Source organism: Medicago sativa, chromosome 8 (assembly GCF_051527215.1).
Source record: "Medicago sativa cultivar Bolivia chromosome 8, Bolivia_mono, whole genome shotgun sequence".
Classification (NCBI taxonomy): Eukaryota; Viridiplantae; Streptophyta; class Magnoliopsida; order Fabales; family Fabaceae; genus Medicago; species Medicago sativa.
Genome location: NC_140756.1, coordinates 63979426 through 63998240, shown reverse-complemented (window position 1 = coordinate 63998240; position 18815 = coordinate 63979426). Strand labels below are relative to the sequence as shown.

Here is an 18815-nt window from a genome sequence, read left to right as displayed (position 1 = left end):
AAATTGATCATTCCATTAACTCAGCTAGAGTTAAGAGTTAACTTCCGCTCCGTATTTTTTCAGCTAAAGTTAACTTCAATGACACTTTTAAGATCGTTTCAATCACTTTCTAAATAGATACACTATCAGCAATATTAATAATATCATGCTCCTTAAAAAGAAGCAAATCATCCAATGTCACGTTAGTATTGTCTTCATTAAAATTTTCTTCTTTTTTTTTTCCTTTACATTTGTCCTTATTCTCCGTTCTAAAAAACCAACAATTATTCTTAATACGCTCCTTTTTACTATAATTGTAACTCAACAAATTTTGGAATTGCTCCTTCTTTGGTCTCTATTACTAGAATATTGGTTCTTATTTTCCCCCGATTCAATAACCAATACATCTAACTATGAAGAGAATCTTTGAGACTTTATTCTCATCTCCTCACACAAAACATTGTTCTCAACAAGATCCTTTGGAAATATATGATCAACAACAAAATTAGACAATGATATTTTGAAAGTTTCTCATAAGTCAGACAAGGAACCAAGAAGAAATAACCCTTGAATCTCATCATCAAACTTAATGTCGATAGTGGAGAGCTGATTCGTAATTCCTTAAAAAATACTTAGATGATTTGTCAAAGAAGTCTCTTTCCAAAGCTTCAAACTTAACATATTTATCAAATAAATCTTGTTATTATTCTTCGCATATAGATGGTCAAACTCATTCAATAATGATTTTGTATTTTTCTCCCCATTGATGTGATTCGAAACATTGTAATCAACCCACTGACAAATATATCCACACACATGTTTGTGTAGTAGAATTCATTGATTAGTAGTCTAATTATCTGCTTTGCGGTAGCAAACACTAGTTGGTGATAATCCTTCACATAAAGCAAACCTTCCATCTTTTTTTTTTTTGAAAAAGCTAAATTAGTCTACCCAAATTAGCATTGGGGAGAATCGAACCTGAGACCTTGAGGATGAACACACTCAAGACCCAAATCAATACCACCATTTAATTTTTCAAAGGGCATGATTTAACCATTTCAAGATCACCATTAATTGTGTTGACTACCATTGTTCAACACAAAATAATTAGCACAATAGAACTAACGCTCTGATGTCATAACTAAATGTGATAGAACTCTTTATAAGGGTACCAGAACTAAATGTGACCCTACTTAAAATCCTTTTATAAAAGAACTCATAGCACATGTCACACGTAACACTTGAATTTGCTCAAGTACTATAAGCTCGGAGTCTAAAACATCACTTAAGTATTGAACTTTAGTGCAGTTTCCTCCGCACAAAATTAGAGATCAATGAATGATAAAAAATTTCTTCAATAGATTTAACGTTGTTGCATTTTTAAGATTGAATTTCAACATAAAACCTCCGCTTATTAAGTTGTAAAATACACGAACCATCTAAGTCAAACGCATTTAGATATCTAATATCATTAAAATTTCTTTTCTTGAAGAAAAAAATCTTAATTAATTTCCACAAATTCTCGTCAACATGTCTACAAATTACATATGAAAGTGATTGCTAAAAAAACATATGAAATTTTTATTGCTTGTAATCCAACCAGACTTCACATGTACCAATGTGGGCACCGGAATTAATCATGCAAAAATCTTGATAAATACCGACACAAGTTGCGATTTTATGCTGTTTTGCAGTCCATTAGCATGTTTTGTGTGCAGTGTTCAGCATTTAAGCTCAATAATTTGATTTGTCATGCATCTAAAATAAAATAATTCCCTCTTAATTCTTTGTTTTGTGGTTCTAAGTTTTGGCTGATCATCTTGAAGCACATGGTTTGGTTTGCCATTTGCTTTTGTGCTAGGTAAGATGGAATTTGATGACTTAATACAAAATAAATCTCCAAACTAAGGTATTGGTATATAGCAATAAAAAATCACTAAGATGTATAGCTTCCAAATTAAAGTTCCAAAACTAGGTGTCTATGCATAAAAGAGTCCCTTTTCTGATAAAAAAAAAAACCATAAAAAATAAGTTATGATCATGTGAAACCTACGTGCTTATTAAAAAATAGATTAATTTTTATGCATAATAAGTGTAACTTTTTGTTACATACTTAAATCATAATCACTCTCATGTGTGGTTTTAAATATAGTTTTTGTTAAAATTAAAAAAAATCAATTATATGCTGATTATGTTTGATTGATATGGTAAACGCATTTACATCGACAATTTATGTTTTGTTCCGGTCAAATCCCTTATTATTTCACACACTTCAATCCACCGGAGCTTTTCTCATGTCCTGGATCCTCTCCGACTGTAAAGTCTAAATGGCTAATAACGCTTCTCGACAACCAACAAATTCAAATTTTGATGGACGTCGTTTATAAAGGCCTCACCATTGTTCTCCAACGACTCATCTTCGACGCCTATAAAAACCATCATTCACTGCAATGCAAGGTAAACACAATAAATACTTTTCACTTTATATCTCTTGCTATTTGCTCTCAAGGTATTGGTATATGACAATAAAAAATATTTGTCGCAATACCAATATAGTATACCAATACCAATAAAAAATATACCAATACCAATATTGGTATATAGCAAGAGATATAAAGTGAAAAGTATTGGTATATACCAATACCAATATCTCTTGCTATTTGCTCTCAAGGTATTGCTCTCAAGGTATTAGTGATTTTTTATTGTTATATCTCTTTTTATTGTTATAAATACTTTTCACCTTGTGAATAGGTTTTGCAGTGAAGCTTTTCATTTTATTCTCATGCAACAAATTTTCATGAAGGGTGTGTTTGGTTTGGAAGAGAAGTTGTGAAGAGAGAAATAGGTGAGAGAGAAAGTGAGAAGAGAGAAATATGTGAGAAATAGAGTAGATTTGATGTGTTGTTTGTTATAAGAGAGAGATGAGAGAAATAGAAGAGAGAGAAGTGTTGATTATTTATAAAAGTACCAAGATGCCCCTACAATAAAGTGAATAGATTGAGAATATAATATTTTAATCCAAGGGCAATAATGGAACAACAAAGTGAATAGTCTTCTCTCTCCCCTTTCTTCTCTATTGTGAGTAGAAACCAAAAAGTGATGGGTCCCACTACTTTTTAATCTCTCTTCCCTATTTCTCTTCATTCCAAACAAGAAAAAGTTGCTCTCTCTTCCCTCTTTCTCTCTTCTCTCTTTCTCTCTTCCTTATTTCTCTTCAACCAAACAGACCAGAAGAGTAACTTTCAATCATAATGCACTTATTTTTTTTCTAAGATAAAAAGGAATAATTATATTTGATCAACATTTTGTTGTTTGACAACATTTATATTTGATCAACTGAATTTTTTTTTTTTTTTTGAGGGGATCAACTGAATTCTTTAACTAGTGTAAAATTATTTACTTTTACTTATAACCGAAATCGATGGTAGAATCAATTTTGGGCCGTTAATTGAATCGTTGAACACGAGTGTAGTATTGGAATGAAAGAGTAGGTGTAAACTTGCATACAAATGCATGATGAAAGCCTTCATTCAAGCCTTAATACTTTTTTTACGAAGTTTTATTTTTCTCGCATAACTTAAATTAGCACAAACGAAGGACAACAGAAATCATCATTTTGATCTCTACTCGTCATATATTTAATTAAAATCAATATTTATTTTACGCTTGAAACCAAATTATTTTGAACCCGCCTTAAATAAAACATAGGAACAACAAAAAACAGTAATTATTAAATTAGTCCCTAAAGATACGATATTTTTTATATTAAAATGACGTAAGCGTACACTTGCGGCCTGTCAAGTTTTTGGTTGCTGTTCCATTCAATTCCAATGTCTTGAATTTTCCATTGGCCCTATTTATTTATTTTTTTATTAAATGAATTCGTTCTCAAAGACAACTCAATTTTGGACCATTAATTGAATCGTTGAACACTAATGTAGGTTATTGGGATGAAAGAGTAGGTGTAAAATTGCACAAGACTTTTGGTCCATCTTGTACCATAGTTTTCTCATAGCGTGTAAATTTTGCCTGGGCATTTAAAAATAAAATAAAACACTAATGTAGGCACGTTTGATTTTGTGTAAACCTGTGTAGTTGCGCTGCATTTTGTACATCGTACTAATGCATACATATGAATAATTGAATGAGAACATGCAAAGGAAATTTCATCAAGCTCCTGTGCTGCTGGCTGTACCCACAATCTTTTGGATCCACCGCTGCAAAAAAAACACAAGACAAGAAGCATAACGAACATGCTTAAACTCATAATTAACATATATTATATTTAAAGATGACTATGATTTCGAATCAATTAATACATGGTGCTGTACCTAGCTTGCTTAAGCAGGTTATTACTCTTCGTTTTCACAATCTATAGGCCTAAGATAACATGGGTTTTCAGTTACTATTTTTTAAAACAAAAATAACTATAAGTCTTTTTATCTTTATTTTTTGTGTCATATTTAGCTCTCTTTTTTTGTGGCAAATTAATATTTTATATTTAAAATTATTTATATCATTGGATCGACATTCATGTTTCCGTAAATTTCAAATGATCTATTATAAATATAAAAAAATCACTATTAGCATCATTTTTTTTATAAGAGGCAACTTTATTAACTCAAAATTTGGTCGGCCTGTTTAATTAAGTATGAATAATATAGAATTTCGGTGGCATGAAATATGGAATTTTAAGCTTAATGAAATACTAAAAATGCCTTAGAGTGTGTTTGGCAAATTAATAACGATAGTTGATAAGTTAATTTATATCACTTGAACTCATAATAAATAAGTTAGTAGATAGCTGGTAGTAGTAAACAATAGAATTAAACTTGAAATATTTGGTAAAATTAGTTGTTAAACTAGTTCGTAAATATGAAATGACATATTTTTAATTAGTATTTTATTTTTTCAATTAAGATAATAAATGTAAAATTGATAGAAGAAGTTATAAGTTATAATAAACTTAAAACATTATTTGGTTTTAGCTTATTTTTACTAACTTGTGAGAAAAATATTATCATCAAACAAATTTGTTTTGATTACATAAATTTAAAAGCTGTGAATAAGTGAGATGTCATAGGTTCGAACCTCGACCGATGCATATAGCATGCATTATCCCTTATCAAATGAGCTAAGTTTACGGGACTAAAAGAAAGTATGTTATTAGCTTTTTTTTGAATAATAAAGTATGTTATTAGCTTGAAAATTGATCTTTGCAAGTAATTCATTTATTCTTAAAAAAATAATATTTCATTTAAGAAATATATTTTTTTACAATTTCATTTAAGATTTTATTTCCTTTAAAAAAAGATTTAATTTGTAAAAAGACAAACTCTAAAACGACGCCACGATGCTTCCTGTCCGTAATTTAGCCTCATAAAAAGATGACAGAGGCATGATGACAATTGATGCAAAAAAGCGAAACGACATAAATACATCACACTTCAACAATTTTTTGCATATAACAACAAAAAAAAAATATCAAAAATTATATTCACTAACAAAAGAAATATATAAATACACAACCGAAACAACTCATAGAAATGAGGCCACGCAGAGACAACGATAGAAACAACAACAACAATAACAGATTCAATTATTTCAATTCAAATTCCAACAATCTCGAAGAATCACCAAAATCACGTCGAAGAATCACTTTTCTAAATAATCGCGTTTCGCTTTTAATGGCGGGACAATCACGGAAATGGATGATCCTTGTCGTTACGATATGGATTCAAGCATTTACAGGGACGAATTTCGATTTCTCTCAATATTCATCGTCGTTGAAATCTGCTCTTCAAATCTCGCAGGTTCAGCTGAATTATTTGGCTACTGCGAATGATATGGGGAAGATTTTCGGTTGGTCTTCTGGTTTAGCTCTTATGCATCTTCCTGTTTCGGCTGTTATGTTCATTGCTGCGTTTATGGGGTTTCTTGGTTATGGTGTTCAATGGCTTCTCATTAATCATTTCATTTCTTTGCCTTATTTTCTGGTAATTTCATTTCTCTTTTCTTTCCTTTTTTGCATTATTGATGAACCTTTCTTAATTATTATTAATATTATTAAATATATTTAGCTTTATTAACTCTTAATTAGATTAGTATTATTGAGTATATTTGAATCATTATTGGTGATCAGCATCATCAACAACCTGGATTACTACATTTTCAAATTATTATTTTACTATAATCTTAAATAGAAAAGATATGACGTGTTCATAAAATTTAGTTCAACTGACAATTTCAAAATTGTTTGTTAGTTGAACAATTTAACTCGGGTTCAAACTATTTATCCAAAAAATCTCGGATTTAAACTCAAAACATCTACCATGTATGGTTACATGAGGTCCAGTTATATGAGGGAGTTCCAACGAGAGGTCTTATAGTCACATCAATAATAATAAATTACCATGTGTTTAATATGATTGTTAATTTTTTTATGTTAAAATAAAAAAAAAACTAATTGGAAAGGCCACTTTCTAGGTTGTTTTTTTGTTGGGTGTGTTAATGTACCAAAAAAATAGTTTTAATTAAAGTGGATTTTAGGTGCAGAAGTTTTTCCCTTCGAAAAGAAGGTGGAGAAGTTTATTTTTTTTCTCTAAAAATAGAATTTAGTCAAGAGTGATCGGTGGAGAAGTGTTTTATCTTGGAATTTCAAAATAATTCAAAAGTTTAATACAAATCGGTGCACAAATAAATAAATTACTGTGTACCATAAAAACAAAATTACAATTACTAGAAAGTAGAAAATACATTTTTCCTAGTTTGCTTTCCCTTTCTCTCTATCACAAATATTTATTAAATAATTGTTTTTTATTTTTAAGAGGTTTATTAAAAACTGTTGGCAATTTAAAATACACGTAAAGTTTAGAAAAATAAAAACTGATTTTTTTTGGAAAGTGAAATGGACTTGTTATCGTCAAGTTTACTTGTTTTTTAAGGATTACCTACCCTCGTAATATTTTGGCGGTTGTGTTTGTTGTCTGGTTTTGATGGCTTTCACTCATTCCTTGTACTTTTCCTCAAAAAAAAAAAAAAAAACTCATTCCTTGTACTATATTCTTGTGGTCCAATTTCAAAATGGCGGTTCCACTTTTTCTTTTCTTTACTTATTTAAAAAAGCAGCCATATTTTAACAATAAAGTCTAACTCAATTTACAAAGTTGATATTATTATACTTGACGGTTGACACTTTTACCTGGATTCGAATCCGAGACCTTATAATGATGTTTGTCAAAATACTATTCGGGGATGAACAACTCATTTGGTTGAGCTAAAAGATTAAAGGAGTTGTAAAAGAGAAAATATTAACATAACCATTAACAAACTAACATTTACTTTTAAAAAAATATTTACGGTTAAAAAAAGGGAAATGTTAAAGAGTACCTTATGACATTGGTTAAAAGATTAATATAGAAATATTACATTGGAAAATGGTAAAAAATGATGAGTTTAACTTTTTAAAATTTGAAATATTGTTGAATTCAACGTAAACATACTACTTTTGTTGCATATGTTTATGAATCCTAAGAGAACTTGTTAGCGTAACCTTTAAAAAACCATAAATTATTACTATTTTTATAAGGGAATATTTTCAATATAGAGTAACATTTTCTTTTATAATTCCAACATTTTCTTTTATAATTCCTTAACCGGTGTCTAGGAAATCATTGTTGAATCCAATGTAAACATACTATTTTTGCTGCATATGCCGGTGAATCCTAAGACCACTTGTTAGCATAGCTCTTACAAAATCATAAGTTATTATATTTTTATAAGGTAATATTTTCAATATAATATTTACTTTTATAATTCATTAATCAGTGCCCGTGACAGTTGTTGACATTTCCCTTTTTATAATAGTAATCAACTTATCAACCTGCTCCAGAGAAAACCTAGATGTATATTGGTTATTTATTTGGATCTATATTCCTTAATTAATCATTAGTGGTAAATTAAATATATTTCCTTTTTAAAATAATATATGGAATGGTGATTACGTGTCTCCTAAGTGTATTTTCCGCTGATTTGTAGATACTGAAAAATACAGAACCCTACCCATTTTGAAAAGTGGATCCTGTCATTTTCATTGCAGACCTTTGAGATCAGATCAATGTGTTGAATTGAATGTGTTGCGAAAGTGGAAAACTAATAAGTTCAATTGTAGCTTGCATCAATGAAACAGATTTTACTTGGTTTTTCTTTGAAATAAAATATTTACTATTATTATTTATCTTATATAAGCTAGAAGCTTTTACATGGCAACACATAATCTGTGAGCCTTCAATGTCTCGCGTTTCAACGCGCTTTTTGCCGCATAATCTGTGAAGCTACAATTCGGCGCTGTTGGAGGGTTGCAATGTGTCACCAAAATTTCACAACCGCTGAACCAAACATACACATATAGAAAGTTATCTCATATAGTCTTTACCTACAAACTATAAAGAACTGGACATGCAAATTTGACTCACAGTAGACACTTTGTTGATTTCCCTGGAAATATATGCTGTATATATATTCAATAAAAGTTCTTTAGCTGAGAGGAATACATTAAAATTTAAAACAATGAGACATTCAGTGATTTTTTAATTATATCTGGTCAGTGGTAGCCGGTAGCTAAGCCAGGACTGGTTAACTTCTAGACATCCATGAATTCTAATATGCTGATAATTAGCAAACCAAGACTGATTTACTTGCTATGAATTCTTATTGGCAGGTGTTCCTTCTGAGCCTTTTAAGTGGCTGCAGCATATGCTGGTTCAACACAGTATGTTTTATTCTCTGCATTAGAAATTTTCCAGTTAACCGAACACTTGCATTATCGCTCACTGTGAGTTTCAATGGTGTCAGTGCGGCCCTTTACACCCTTGCTGCAAATTCAATAGACCCATCATCTGACTCGTTGTATCTTCTTTTGAATGCTCTTGTTCCTCTTTTTGTTTGCATTGCAGCGACCATTCCAATTCTTCGCCAACCGCCTTTAGAACCTCTCCCTCCTGATGCAGTTAACCGGGACTCACTAGTATTTCTAATCTTGAACTTCTTAGCCATCTTCACTGGCCTTTATCTCCTCTTGTTTGGCTCATCCGCTTCTTCCATGGCTTCAGCCCGGCTCCACTTTGGTGGAACTGTTCTTCTCCTCATCCTCCCATTGTTTATTCCTGGCATCGTATATGCTCGGGCTTGGGCTCAGCGTACCATCCATTCCAGCTTCCGGGTAGAAGGATCCAGCATTATTCTTATTCATGATGATGATCTTGAGCTGCATAAAGAACTACTTAGCCGCCACAATAGTAGTATTGTTGGCAATGGAGATGGTTACAGTCTGCTAAGTGACAACGGATCCATGTTTTCAAGTCAGAAGGAAAGTGATAGTGATGTGTGTTGTGATAGGATGATTGGCCAGGATCACTTGACAATGCTAGGAGAAGAGCACTCGGCTGCGGTGATTGTCCGCAGATTAGACTTTTGGCTATACTACATCACATACTTCTGTGGAGGTACGATTGGTCTTGTCTATAGCAATAATCTGGGACAGATTGCTCAATCTCTCGGTCTGAAATCAAGTACTTCTACCCTTGTTACTCTCTATGCATCCTTTTCGTTTTTCGGCCGCTTGCTTTCAGCTGGACCGGACTATGTTCGTAGGTAAGTATCCTGAAGTCCTTTAAATTGTTTATTTGTACTAGATTAGTCGTTTAAGTTTTTTTTCCCACGTTGGTCCTTTAAGTTCCATTCCGTATGCACCACTATCCTTTTTCACACATTCCGTTATAAAAACACACGCGTTTGGTATGTTACTGACGTGACAAACAGGAACAGAGTTGGCCACTTATCCTACGTGCACCTCTCTCCCATCTGGTTCAAGTATCTCTTGTCCATTTTAGAACTATATTAAATAGTCTGAGGCAAATATCGTGCGAGAGAGAAGAGGAATAGGTTGCATAGCCTAAGAGGTATTCGTTGCCCCACGGGTAAAAATCCCATGGCATTTACTCCAATTATTCTTCTCTCTTGAGCAATATTTACCCCAAATAATTCAACGTAATTCTAAAATGGGCAAGAGTAACACATCGGAGATAACAGAGGGGTACACGTAGGATAAGTGGCCAAACTTGTTCATGTCATGCCAGTAACATAACATTAACATAAGTATTTTTGTGACAGAATGTGTGAAAAAGGATAACGGTGTACGTAATGAGACTTAAAGGATAACAGTATAATTAAACGACTTAAAGAGACGTACATTTTATTTCCTCTTGCCTTTGTCTTGAATTAGAAATGATTTATGTAATTAAAATTGTAGCACTTATGATTAAACTATCTTTGGCATTGCAGTAAGTTCTACTTTGCAAGAACTGGTTGGCTCTCCATTGCACTTATACCAACACCAATTGCGTTCTTCTTGCTTGCCGCATCAGACAGTTCTCTGGCACTGCATACTGGAACTGCACTAATTGGGTTGAGTTCTGGTTTCATATTTGCCGCTGCTGTTTCAGTTACATCTGAACTGTTTGGACCCAATAGTGTAGGTGTCAATCACAACATTCTCATAACAAATATCCCAATTGGTTCACTTCTCTATGGTTTTCTTGCTGCACTAGTTTATGATGCCCATGCACACTCAACACCGGGAAACTTGATAACGTCGGACTCAGTAGTTTGCATGGGAAGGCAATGCTACTTCTGGACATTTATCTGGTGGGGATGCACATCTGTCGTGGGACTGGGTTCTAGTACGCTGTTATTCCTAAGAACCAAATATGCGTATGAACATTTTGAGAACCACCGTATTTCAACGCAAGTTATTGTGCCTTAACTTTTGTTGTTGATGAGACATGATGATCACCTGTACAGGCGTTGAGAAGCAGAGTAAAAAGCTAGAGTGATTTTTAAAGAACACATGTATTGTAGCGTTATATCGTAAATAGGAAGAGTTAGATATCAAGAGGCGGCGATGATAAGGATTTTGCATTACTCTTTCACAGTGCACAAAATAAATGAAAAAAAGAAAAATAAAGAAAAGTGGTTTTAGATGTTGAGAAAATATGCAGCAATAATACAGAATGGCGCGTGGTCCTTCCGGAAGTTCTGCAGCCATGATTTGGTTCGATTATGCAAATTACTTCTGTGCTTTGAACAGAGTTTTATGCTTTGACCTTGTTTGAGGCATGCTGGATCCAATGATGCTGCCATCTTATGATTGTGTATATTTCAGAAAGATATTTTTCAACAAGGCTAAACATGAAAATTTAAAGATCTCCAAAGAATATGGGGAACAAGTACCCATTTACCTTATATTTTCTTTTTCTTCTGTTCTCTTCATTGCAAAAGAAAAATCAAACTTCATTAGCTCAATTCTGTAATTTAGGAACCTCCCCCCTACCCCCAAAAAATGGTGAAAACAGAACATACAAGTTTCATTTGACTCTATGACTTTGAAAGATGCTATTTTTACTTCTTTTTTTGCTCATGTACCATGTTCTGTTGAGATAATTTATTTATTCTTATTACTTATCACTTGCAAAGGTTGAGGCATATATAGATTCATAATGGCATTCTTAGAATCCTTACAGAGATGAACTACTAAAACGCCCCTCAGATTTCATCATCTTTATTACACACATATTAAGAAATGCAATGATTAAGAGAAAGAGAATGATTGTTTTACTAAATTATCCTTATTAATTATTGGTTAGTTTTAAAAGTAATACTTTGGAAGTAGTGTGCAAAGTATTAATTGGAGGGTACAATTGAAAAGAAAAAGTTATTATTGCATTGGAAACTGAAAGCGACACTCATTTTGAAACAATTTTTTTGGCTAAAGCGACACTCATTTTGAAACGGAGGGAGTATGTACTAAAAAATAATGAAAATAATGAAAGAAATAAAAGTGTATTTCTAGTCTAAACCTCAAGGGTAGATACAAAATGTAGGATCTTTTATACATAGAAATAACCTCTCATATGCTAATGCCATCTTTTTTGCTGTAAACATTGAGGCAGCATATTCACGGCAAGCTTTTCCTCTCCTTGCTAGCCTCTGTGGTCCATCTTTTACCACTGCTTCAAGTGCCTCCAATAGGGACTCTACATTAGGAGAGAACATGTAACCATACTCATCATCAACCAAAAGAGTACCTTTAATGCTTGGAAACCTTGATGCCAAAAGAGGCTTCCCACTCATCATAGCCTCCATCAAAGTAAGATCAAGCCCTTGAGGCCTAAGTGTTGGATTGACAAAAATGTCAATAGCATTATAAAATGCTTTCAACATGGAAGGACTCATTGATCCTAGAACAAGAACTTGGTTTCCTAAATCCTTGTACCTGTTCCCCCATGGTCCAGAACCAGCAACAATCAAATAAACATTAGGGTGTTTTGTTATTAGCCTTGAATATGCTTCATGAAGCAAAGGATGACCTTTGTCTTTAACTAATCTCCCTGCTACACCAAGTACCAAACTTGCATTCCTTGGAATCCCAATTTTGGTTCTAAATTTCCTTCCTAAATCAGCATCTTCTCCAAACTCATCCTCATCAACCCCATTAACAATCACATGCACTCTTCTTGTAGGAATTTGATAGAAATCTCTTAGCATATCACCACAACTATCACTAATAGCAACATGATGAGCATAACTCTTAAAGAATCTTATCTCATTCAAAACCTTAGGAACAACACCTTGTAAGCTTTTGTCGAAAAGAGGTGAAATAGGTTCATCAGGTCTTCTAGCTAAATCCTGAAAAATACTTGATTGCAAACTCTCAAGTGCTATTCCATGCCAAGACACTACAAGATTTGAAAGATTCCTAGCTACATAATGAGGAAGTGCAACACTTTCTGAATGAATAACATCAAATGGTTCTTTCTTGTTCTCTTCCTGATATTGTTCCAATGCTTTATTGTATCTCCACTTGTCGGATTCACCTTCATGAAAATGGATAAAAGGATAACCTTGTTGAGTTTTGATTGAAGTTTTTTCATCTTGTGGTGATGTAAAAATATGAACTTTATGTCCTCTTTGAGCTAAAGCAGTGTGGAGGGTGTAAGCATGGCGTTCCATGCCACCTGGGGTGGTGCCAATAGGCCATTTTCTAGAGAAAACAGCAATTTTGAGAGGTGAAAGTGGTTTTTTGCGTTGAGAAAATGAGAGCTTGTTCCATGCAAATTCAGCTAAAGTAAGATCACCTGACCAAGTTTTGGATTGTTGGGAAGCAAAGGTGGTGCAAATAGAAGTTGTGGTGGGGGTGTGGAGAAGAAAAAGAGCTGGTATTGTGAAGAGAACAATGAATAAAAGGGTTGTGAAGAAATAAAAATTTGAAGGGGAGTTTGGTTTCTTGGATTTGTTGTTTAAGGCCATCATTTCCTCTTGGTGTTCTAAAGATGTGTGCAAATAGAGGTTTCTTGTTTTGATTTTTCTTGTGATTTGAATTGTGTGTTGAAGTTGGAATTGAAAGTTGGGGAAATGGTGAAGACTATGTGAAGTTTTGGAGAGTTAGGTACACAAACACTGAAGCAAAGTGCGTTTGGGTTGGAATCTCTTATGAAAGTGCGTTTTTAACGCCTATTTTTGAGGCAAAAGTGGACTTTACATGCTTGAGACTTATTTAACATGCATATAACTTATTTAAAATCCTGAATTGTTGGTTAAGTTTTCTTTGAGCTTTTGTTAGAAAAAAAAAAAAAACTTGACTACTACAACATCTTGTACTTTTGAAACAATTATTTACCGTTGACAATTCATTTTACTAATTATTTTGGGCCTTTCATATGCATTTTATGCAACCATTTGTTTCAATTATGCATTGACCATTGACCCTCCTCAATTTGCATATTATAAATGAAACTCAGCCAGTTATGCTCATATTATTGTATTGGTCCAAACGAGCACGTCTGCAATTTTTCATTGCATTTAAAAGAAATGGTGCATATTACTTAACATTAGCTTTTATCTATGCATAGTTGCATACACACACAATACTAGTGCCGGCTAAACATGTTGAGACTTTAAAATGAAATTTGAAATGAGATCTTTCAATTACAAAAAATAAGAAGAGATATGCCATTATTCTTAAAAGAAAAATTCACACTTTGCGTTGAGTTAACAGTATAGTAATATTTTTTTAGGGCAAATAACATTATAGTATAGTAAATAAGTCGTCCTCGTGAACATATTTCAGTTGGCAGGGACAATACATTGTTATATGCAAAAGACAAGGTTTAAGAAAAATTCACACGTTGCATTGAGTTAACAGTATAGTAATATTTTTTTAGGGCAAATAACATTATAGTATAGTAAATAAGTCGTCCTCGTGAACATATTTCAGTTGGCAGGGACAATACATTGTTATATGCAAAAGACAAGATTTAAATCTCAGACACCTCACTTGTTCACAACGTGAATTATAGTCACTAACTACTTGAAAAAAAAAAACTGCTTAGAATCGTATTCTCTTCTATTGAATTTGACATTGAACACATCATTCACAACTTGATCACAATTTAATTAAAAAATAACATTCGCAAGTCCAAAAGCTATTGTCCAGTATAGAGATTGTAGTAGATTGAACTCCACATTTAGTGGCTTGAAGATTCATATGTATCCAATCCGTTTTAGCCACAAAATATTTGTGGATTTCTTTTAGGCTTGTTTGGTTGATTTACACTGTGCATGCATGATTTGATAGCTTTAAAATTTGGTCTATTCCCCCCCACATTTCTCTTCTCTTGGAATATATTGAAGTTAACCCAACCATGTGACGCAAGGTTTGCTTAATAATAGTACCAATGCAGCTGAAAATTTGTCACGCTTTCAGTCTCGAGTTTTGCATACAACTTTGAGTAAACAACATCTACATGCTAATGTAATATCACTTGATTTATAAATCACATGGAAATACTTCAAAATGAAGAATAAAAAAAGAAGACTTCACATGGAAATGCAATATCACTTGATTTGCATACAACTATAAAAAAGACTTCACATTCACATTTTATTTCTGACATAAAATGAGGTTTTAAGTAAATGACATCCTACCTTATAAGTCGGTTTTATAAGAGATGAATTAGACTCAATTTAAAATTTTAAGATTGTATTAGAGTTTATATAAGATCCACGAAGTCATCCGCTATCAAGTCTCGCAGTATTTGAGCAATCAGATTGCTCTTCAAATATCATGCCTTGGGCATGATAAAGAGCATGTGTTAAGAGACCTATATTAAATGAATTTTTTAAGCATTAAGTTTGGCCCAATCGATACAAGCTAATTTGAGGATGGTTGTTTCATTGATTCCTCTAACATATCGTAACCCTAGATCACCATCAAAGTAACTATTAATGATTTAAATCCAACTGTCAATGATTTTAAGTAAACTTATTAGGCCAAGCATAAAACATGGAAAGAGTAAACCAACATACCATGAAGAAGAGATTTCAAAAGTTGAACTCTTCCTATAATCGATAGAAGGGAGCCACTTTCATGTCATGACTAATGGAATGACCTAATTACAAACAATATATTAGTTTAGAAATCTAATTACATTTTTTATATGTTTGAAGATCTATTAAGAAAAATAGTTTAAAATTTGAATGGTCTAATTTGAAGATCTAAAAAGTAATTAAACCGTATTTTTAAAAGGACAGAAAAGTGATACATTACATGTATGCCCTACGGAAAACAAATATGGTTTGTTTTAGACATTGAATTTTTTTTTTTTTTAATTTCTTTAAAATTGATAAATACCATTTAGTATATACCCCATTACAGTAAATCATTTTTAACCTATACAAATTTGGCAAAGAAAATCACCAATTTTTCCCTTGAAATTGGTTGCATGTTTACAAAAATAATTTTTGAAATCGAATAACATAAAGCAATTTGATCATTGTGTCAACTTGTGTCATTAGTTGTATGACGTAGTACTTTGACTGTATATGTGGCACTCTATGGGGATGACACATATGTGGCACATTGAATAGACCATTTTGCCCAAAATGAGTCACTATTTGTTGGAAATTTATACGGTGAACCAAAATCACAAATTCAATTATATGACTTAATATTATTGTAATATAGCAAACTGTATAACTTGGATAATGGTGGACTATCATATGATATATAGCTGTATACACTCGTACTAAAGAAGGGATCAAAATAATATCTGGCCAGGGGTACAACCCTAGGCAAGCTACATCGACCCCTCAGTTGATTTAACATGTCAAGTCGTCCGTTATGCTCCGACCAACTCAAATCTCTCTAACTCCCGGTAACTTACCTAAACTCCCAAGAACATTTATATAAAAAGGAAGGAAATCTTGGAGAAAAAGGGGGGATTTTTCACCTAACACAAAAACATCACCGCCCTCGTTGGAACAACGTCTGCAGGGTACGAACAATTGTACCTCATGCAAGTACAAATAGAATGATTGACGAATTCATTTGACGCAGTTGATGATCGAAGTTAGGTGTGAGAGATCTTTTATCTTTTACTTTTGAGCTCAATCTTATATTTTAGACAGTATGTATTCTAACATAATGCGATGACTTGAGGGCAAAGACCTCTGGACGGACTTACCTACAACAACATCCTTATCTATAAAGGGTTGTTCTCAATTACGACTCAATACAACATTATTTGTACACACATACATACAATACAAATGAGTAAATAGTCAATTACCCCCTGAAATTGTAACTTTCGTCAAAAAACCCCCTGAATTTTGCAAAACGTCAAAAACCCCCCTGAAATTGTCTAGCGTCTGTCAATTACCCCCCTCCGTTAATTTCCTCCATCCAACATGCTGATGTAGCCGTTAACTGCCACGTGGCACTGCCACATGGTCAGAAAAGTCATGCCACGTCATAGGGGGGTAATTGACTATATATATATATATATATATATATATATATATATATATATATATATATATATGGGTTATGATAGAAGACACCTTTTATGAAGGTGTCTTTTATCAAGTTACTCTATGAGCATTTGCGAAAAGACACCAACTTACTTTTAGGAAGGTGTCTTTTATCAAAGTTATAACTAAAAAGTGAAAATCACACCTTAAGGTGTGACTTGATAAAAGACACCACCAAAGGGTGGCTTGTAACATAACCCTATATATATATATATATTTTGAAAAAAATCTGATTTTTTTTTCTTTTCAAAATTAACATTTGTGCCACTCACTGACCTTGCAAATACCCCCCTGAAATTTAACATTTATGTGCAAATACCCCCCCTCAAATTTAAAATTTATGTAGCAAATATCCCCTCAAATTTATAACTTATATGCAAATATCCTCTTCAAATATAAAACTTATATGCAAATTACACCTTGAATCATAGATTATAGATTAAGATTGTGATTTTTATATTTGTTTTATTTTATAGATGTGATTTTTTTTAATAAGATATGCTCAAATAAATTATAAATAACTTCTTATCCTTGGAGATTTTTATAAGATAAGCTCAAATAAATTATAAATAACTTCTTATCCTTGTAGATTTTTTTTTTTGGTTATAGGCAAGCATATTATTGCCACCAAAAAAGTTACTACTGAACATGAAAATTGTCTTCAGTCCAAGTCGAAGATCAATGGAAATAGTATTATGACATTCATTGGTGGATTCACAGGTAAAGCTCAATGTTTTCTTAACCTAGTGGTTGATTTGAATGAAATATGCTACTGCATTTTTTTTTTTGTTACTGATTGGCATTTTTGTCAAATTTTCAATATATCTTTTGATTTGTTTATTTTCCGAGGTAGTTTGGTCATGGTGTAGTTCTCAGGAACATAAATTGTGTTTTTTAATCAGGAATTGGTTGCTCCTGTTTTTACTTTGGCTGATGGAGGCATCGGTGACTGGTTTGGAGGCATTCTATTTTCAGCCGGACAACATGCCAATGAAGCAGTTCTGGACCAACTATCCTCCCTAAGTTTTACTACGTGCGCTATAAATTCCGCAGAATGATTTTATTTCTATCATTTTCCCTAATAATTGAAACTTGTGTATATGGTTTTTTATATGCTTCTTATTCAACTTTACAGTTTGGATGTAATTTATGGGGCAAGACTTGTAACCAGCCTTACAGTTTGAATCATAGATTATAGATTGAAATTGTGATTTTTATATTTGTTTTATTTTAAAGATGTGATTTTTTTTTCTTTTTTATTGTGATTAGAAGAATAAGTTTTACTTTACCATCAAAGTTTTATGATTCAAGGTGTAATTTGCATATAAGTTTTTGGCTAAAGTGCAACTTTGACCCCCTATCTTTCAAAAAGTTGCGATTTTGGCCCCCTAAGTATGAAAACTACAATTTTGGTCCCCCATGTTTAGGGAAATATGCTCTTTTAACCCCATAACTTATGGGAAATATGTCTATTGACCCCTTATCTTTTCAAAATGTTGCGATTATGGCCCCTTATCTTTTCAAAATGGCCCCTTTTTTGGACACGTGTCGCCTTCTCAGCAGCTTTCAAAGTTAGGGGGCCAAAATTGTAGTTTTCAAAGTTAGGGGGCCAAAATCGCAACTTTTTGAAAGATAAGGGGCCAAAGTTGCACTTTAGCCTAAGTTTTTTACATTTGGAGAGGATATTTGCATATAAGTTTTAAATTTGAGGGGATATTTGCTACATAAATTTTAAATTTAAGGGGGGTATTTGCACATAAATGTTAAATTTCAGGGGGGGTATTTGCAAGGTCAGTGAGTGACACAAATGTTAGTTTTGAAAAGAAAAAAAAATCAGATTTTTTTCAAAAAAAAAAATATATATAGTCAATTACCCCCTATGACGTGGCATGACTTTTCTGACCATGTGG

At 32.7% G+C, this 18815-nt stretch overlaps 1 protein-coding gene across 1 annotated transcript; it reads left to right on the top strand.

Annotated features, from left to right (window-relative positions):
- Nucleotides 1–5389: 5389 nt before the first annotated feature.
- LOC146900448 (protein NUCLEAR FUSION DEFECTIVE 4-like) lies at nt 5390–11443 on the top strand. The gene is made up of 3 exons (XM_085735815.1): nt 5390–5975; nt 8699–9630; nt 10321–11443. Exons 1-3 carry the CDS (start codon nt 5526–5528, stop codon nt 10799–10801), a joined length of 1863 nt encoding a protein of 620 aa, XP_085591941.1. The 5' UTR covers nt 5390–5525; the 3' UTR covers nt 10802–11443.
- Nucleotides 11444–18815: the final 7372 nt, after the last annotated feature.

Excerpts from the sequence above, each read along its gene's own strand:
- LOC146900448 (XM_085735815.1), top strand. The coding sequence starts at position 5,526 with ATGAGGCCACGCAGAGACAACGATAGAAACAACAACAACAATAACAGA. Across the intron at positions 5,976-8,698 it reads TTTCTTTGCCTTATTTTCTG|GTGTTCCTTCTGAGCCTTTT; the intron begins GTAATTTCATTT and ends TCTTATTGGCAG. Across the intron at positions 9,631-10,320 it reads GGACCGGACTATGTTCGTAG|TAAGTTCTACTTTGCAAGAA; the intron begins GTAAGTATCCTG and ends TTGGCATTGCAG.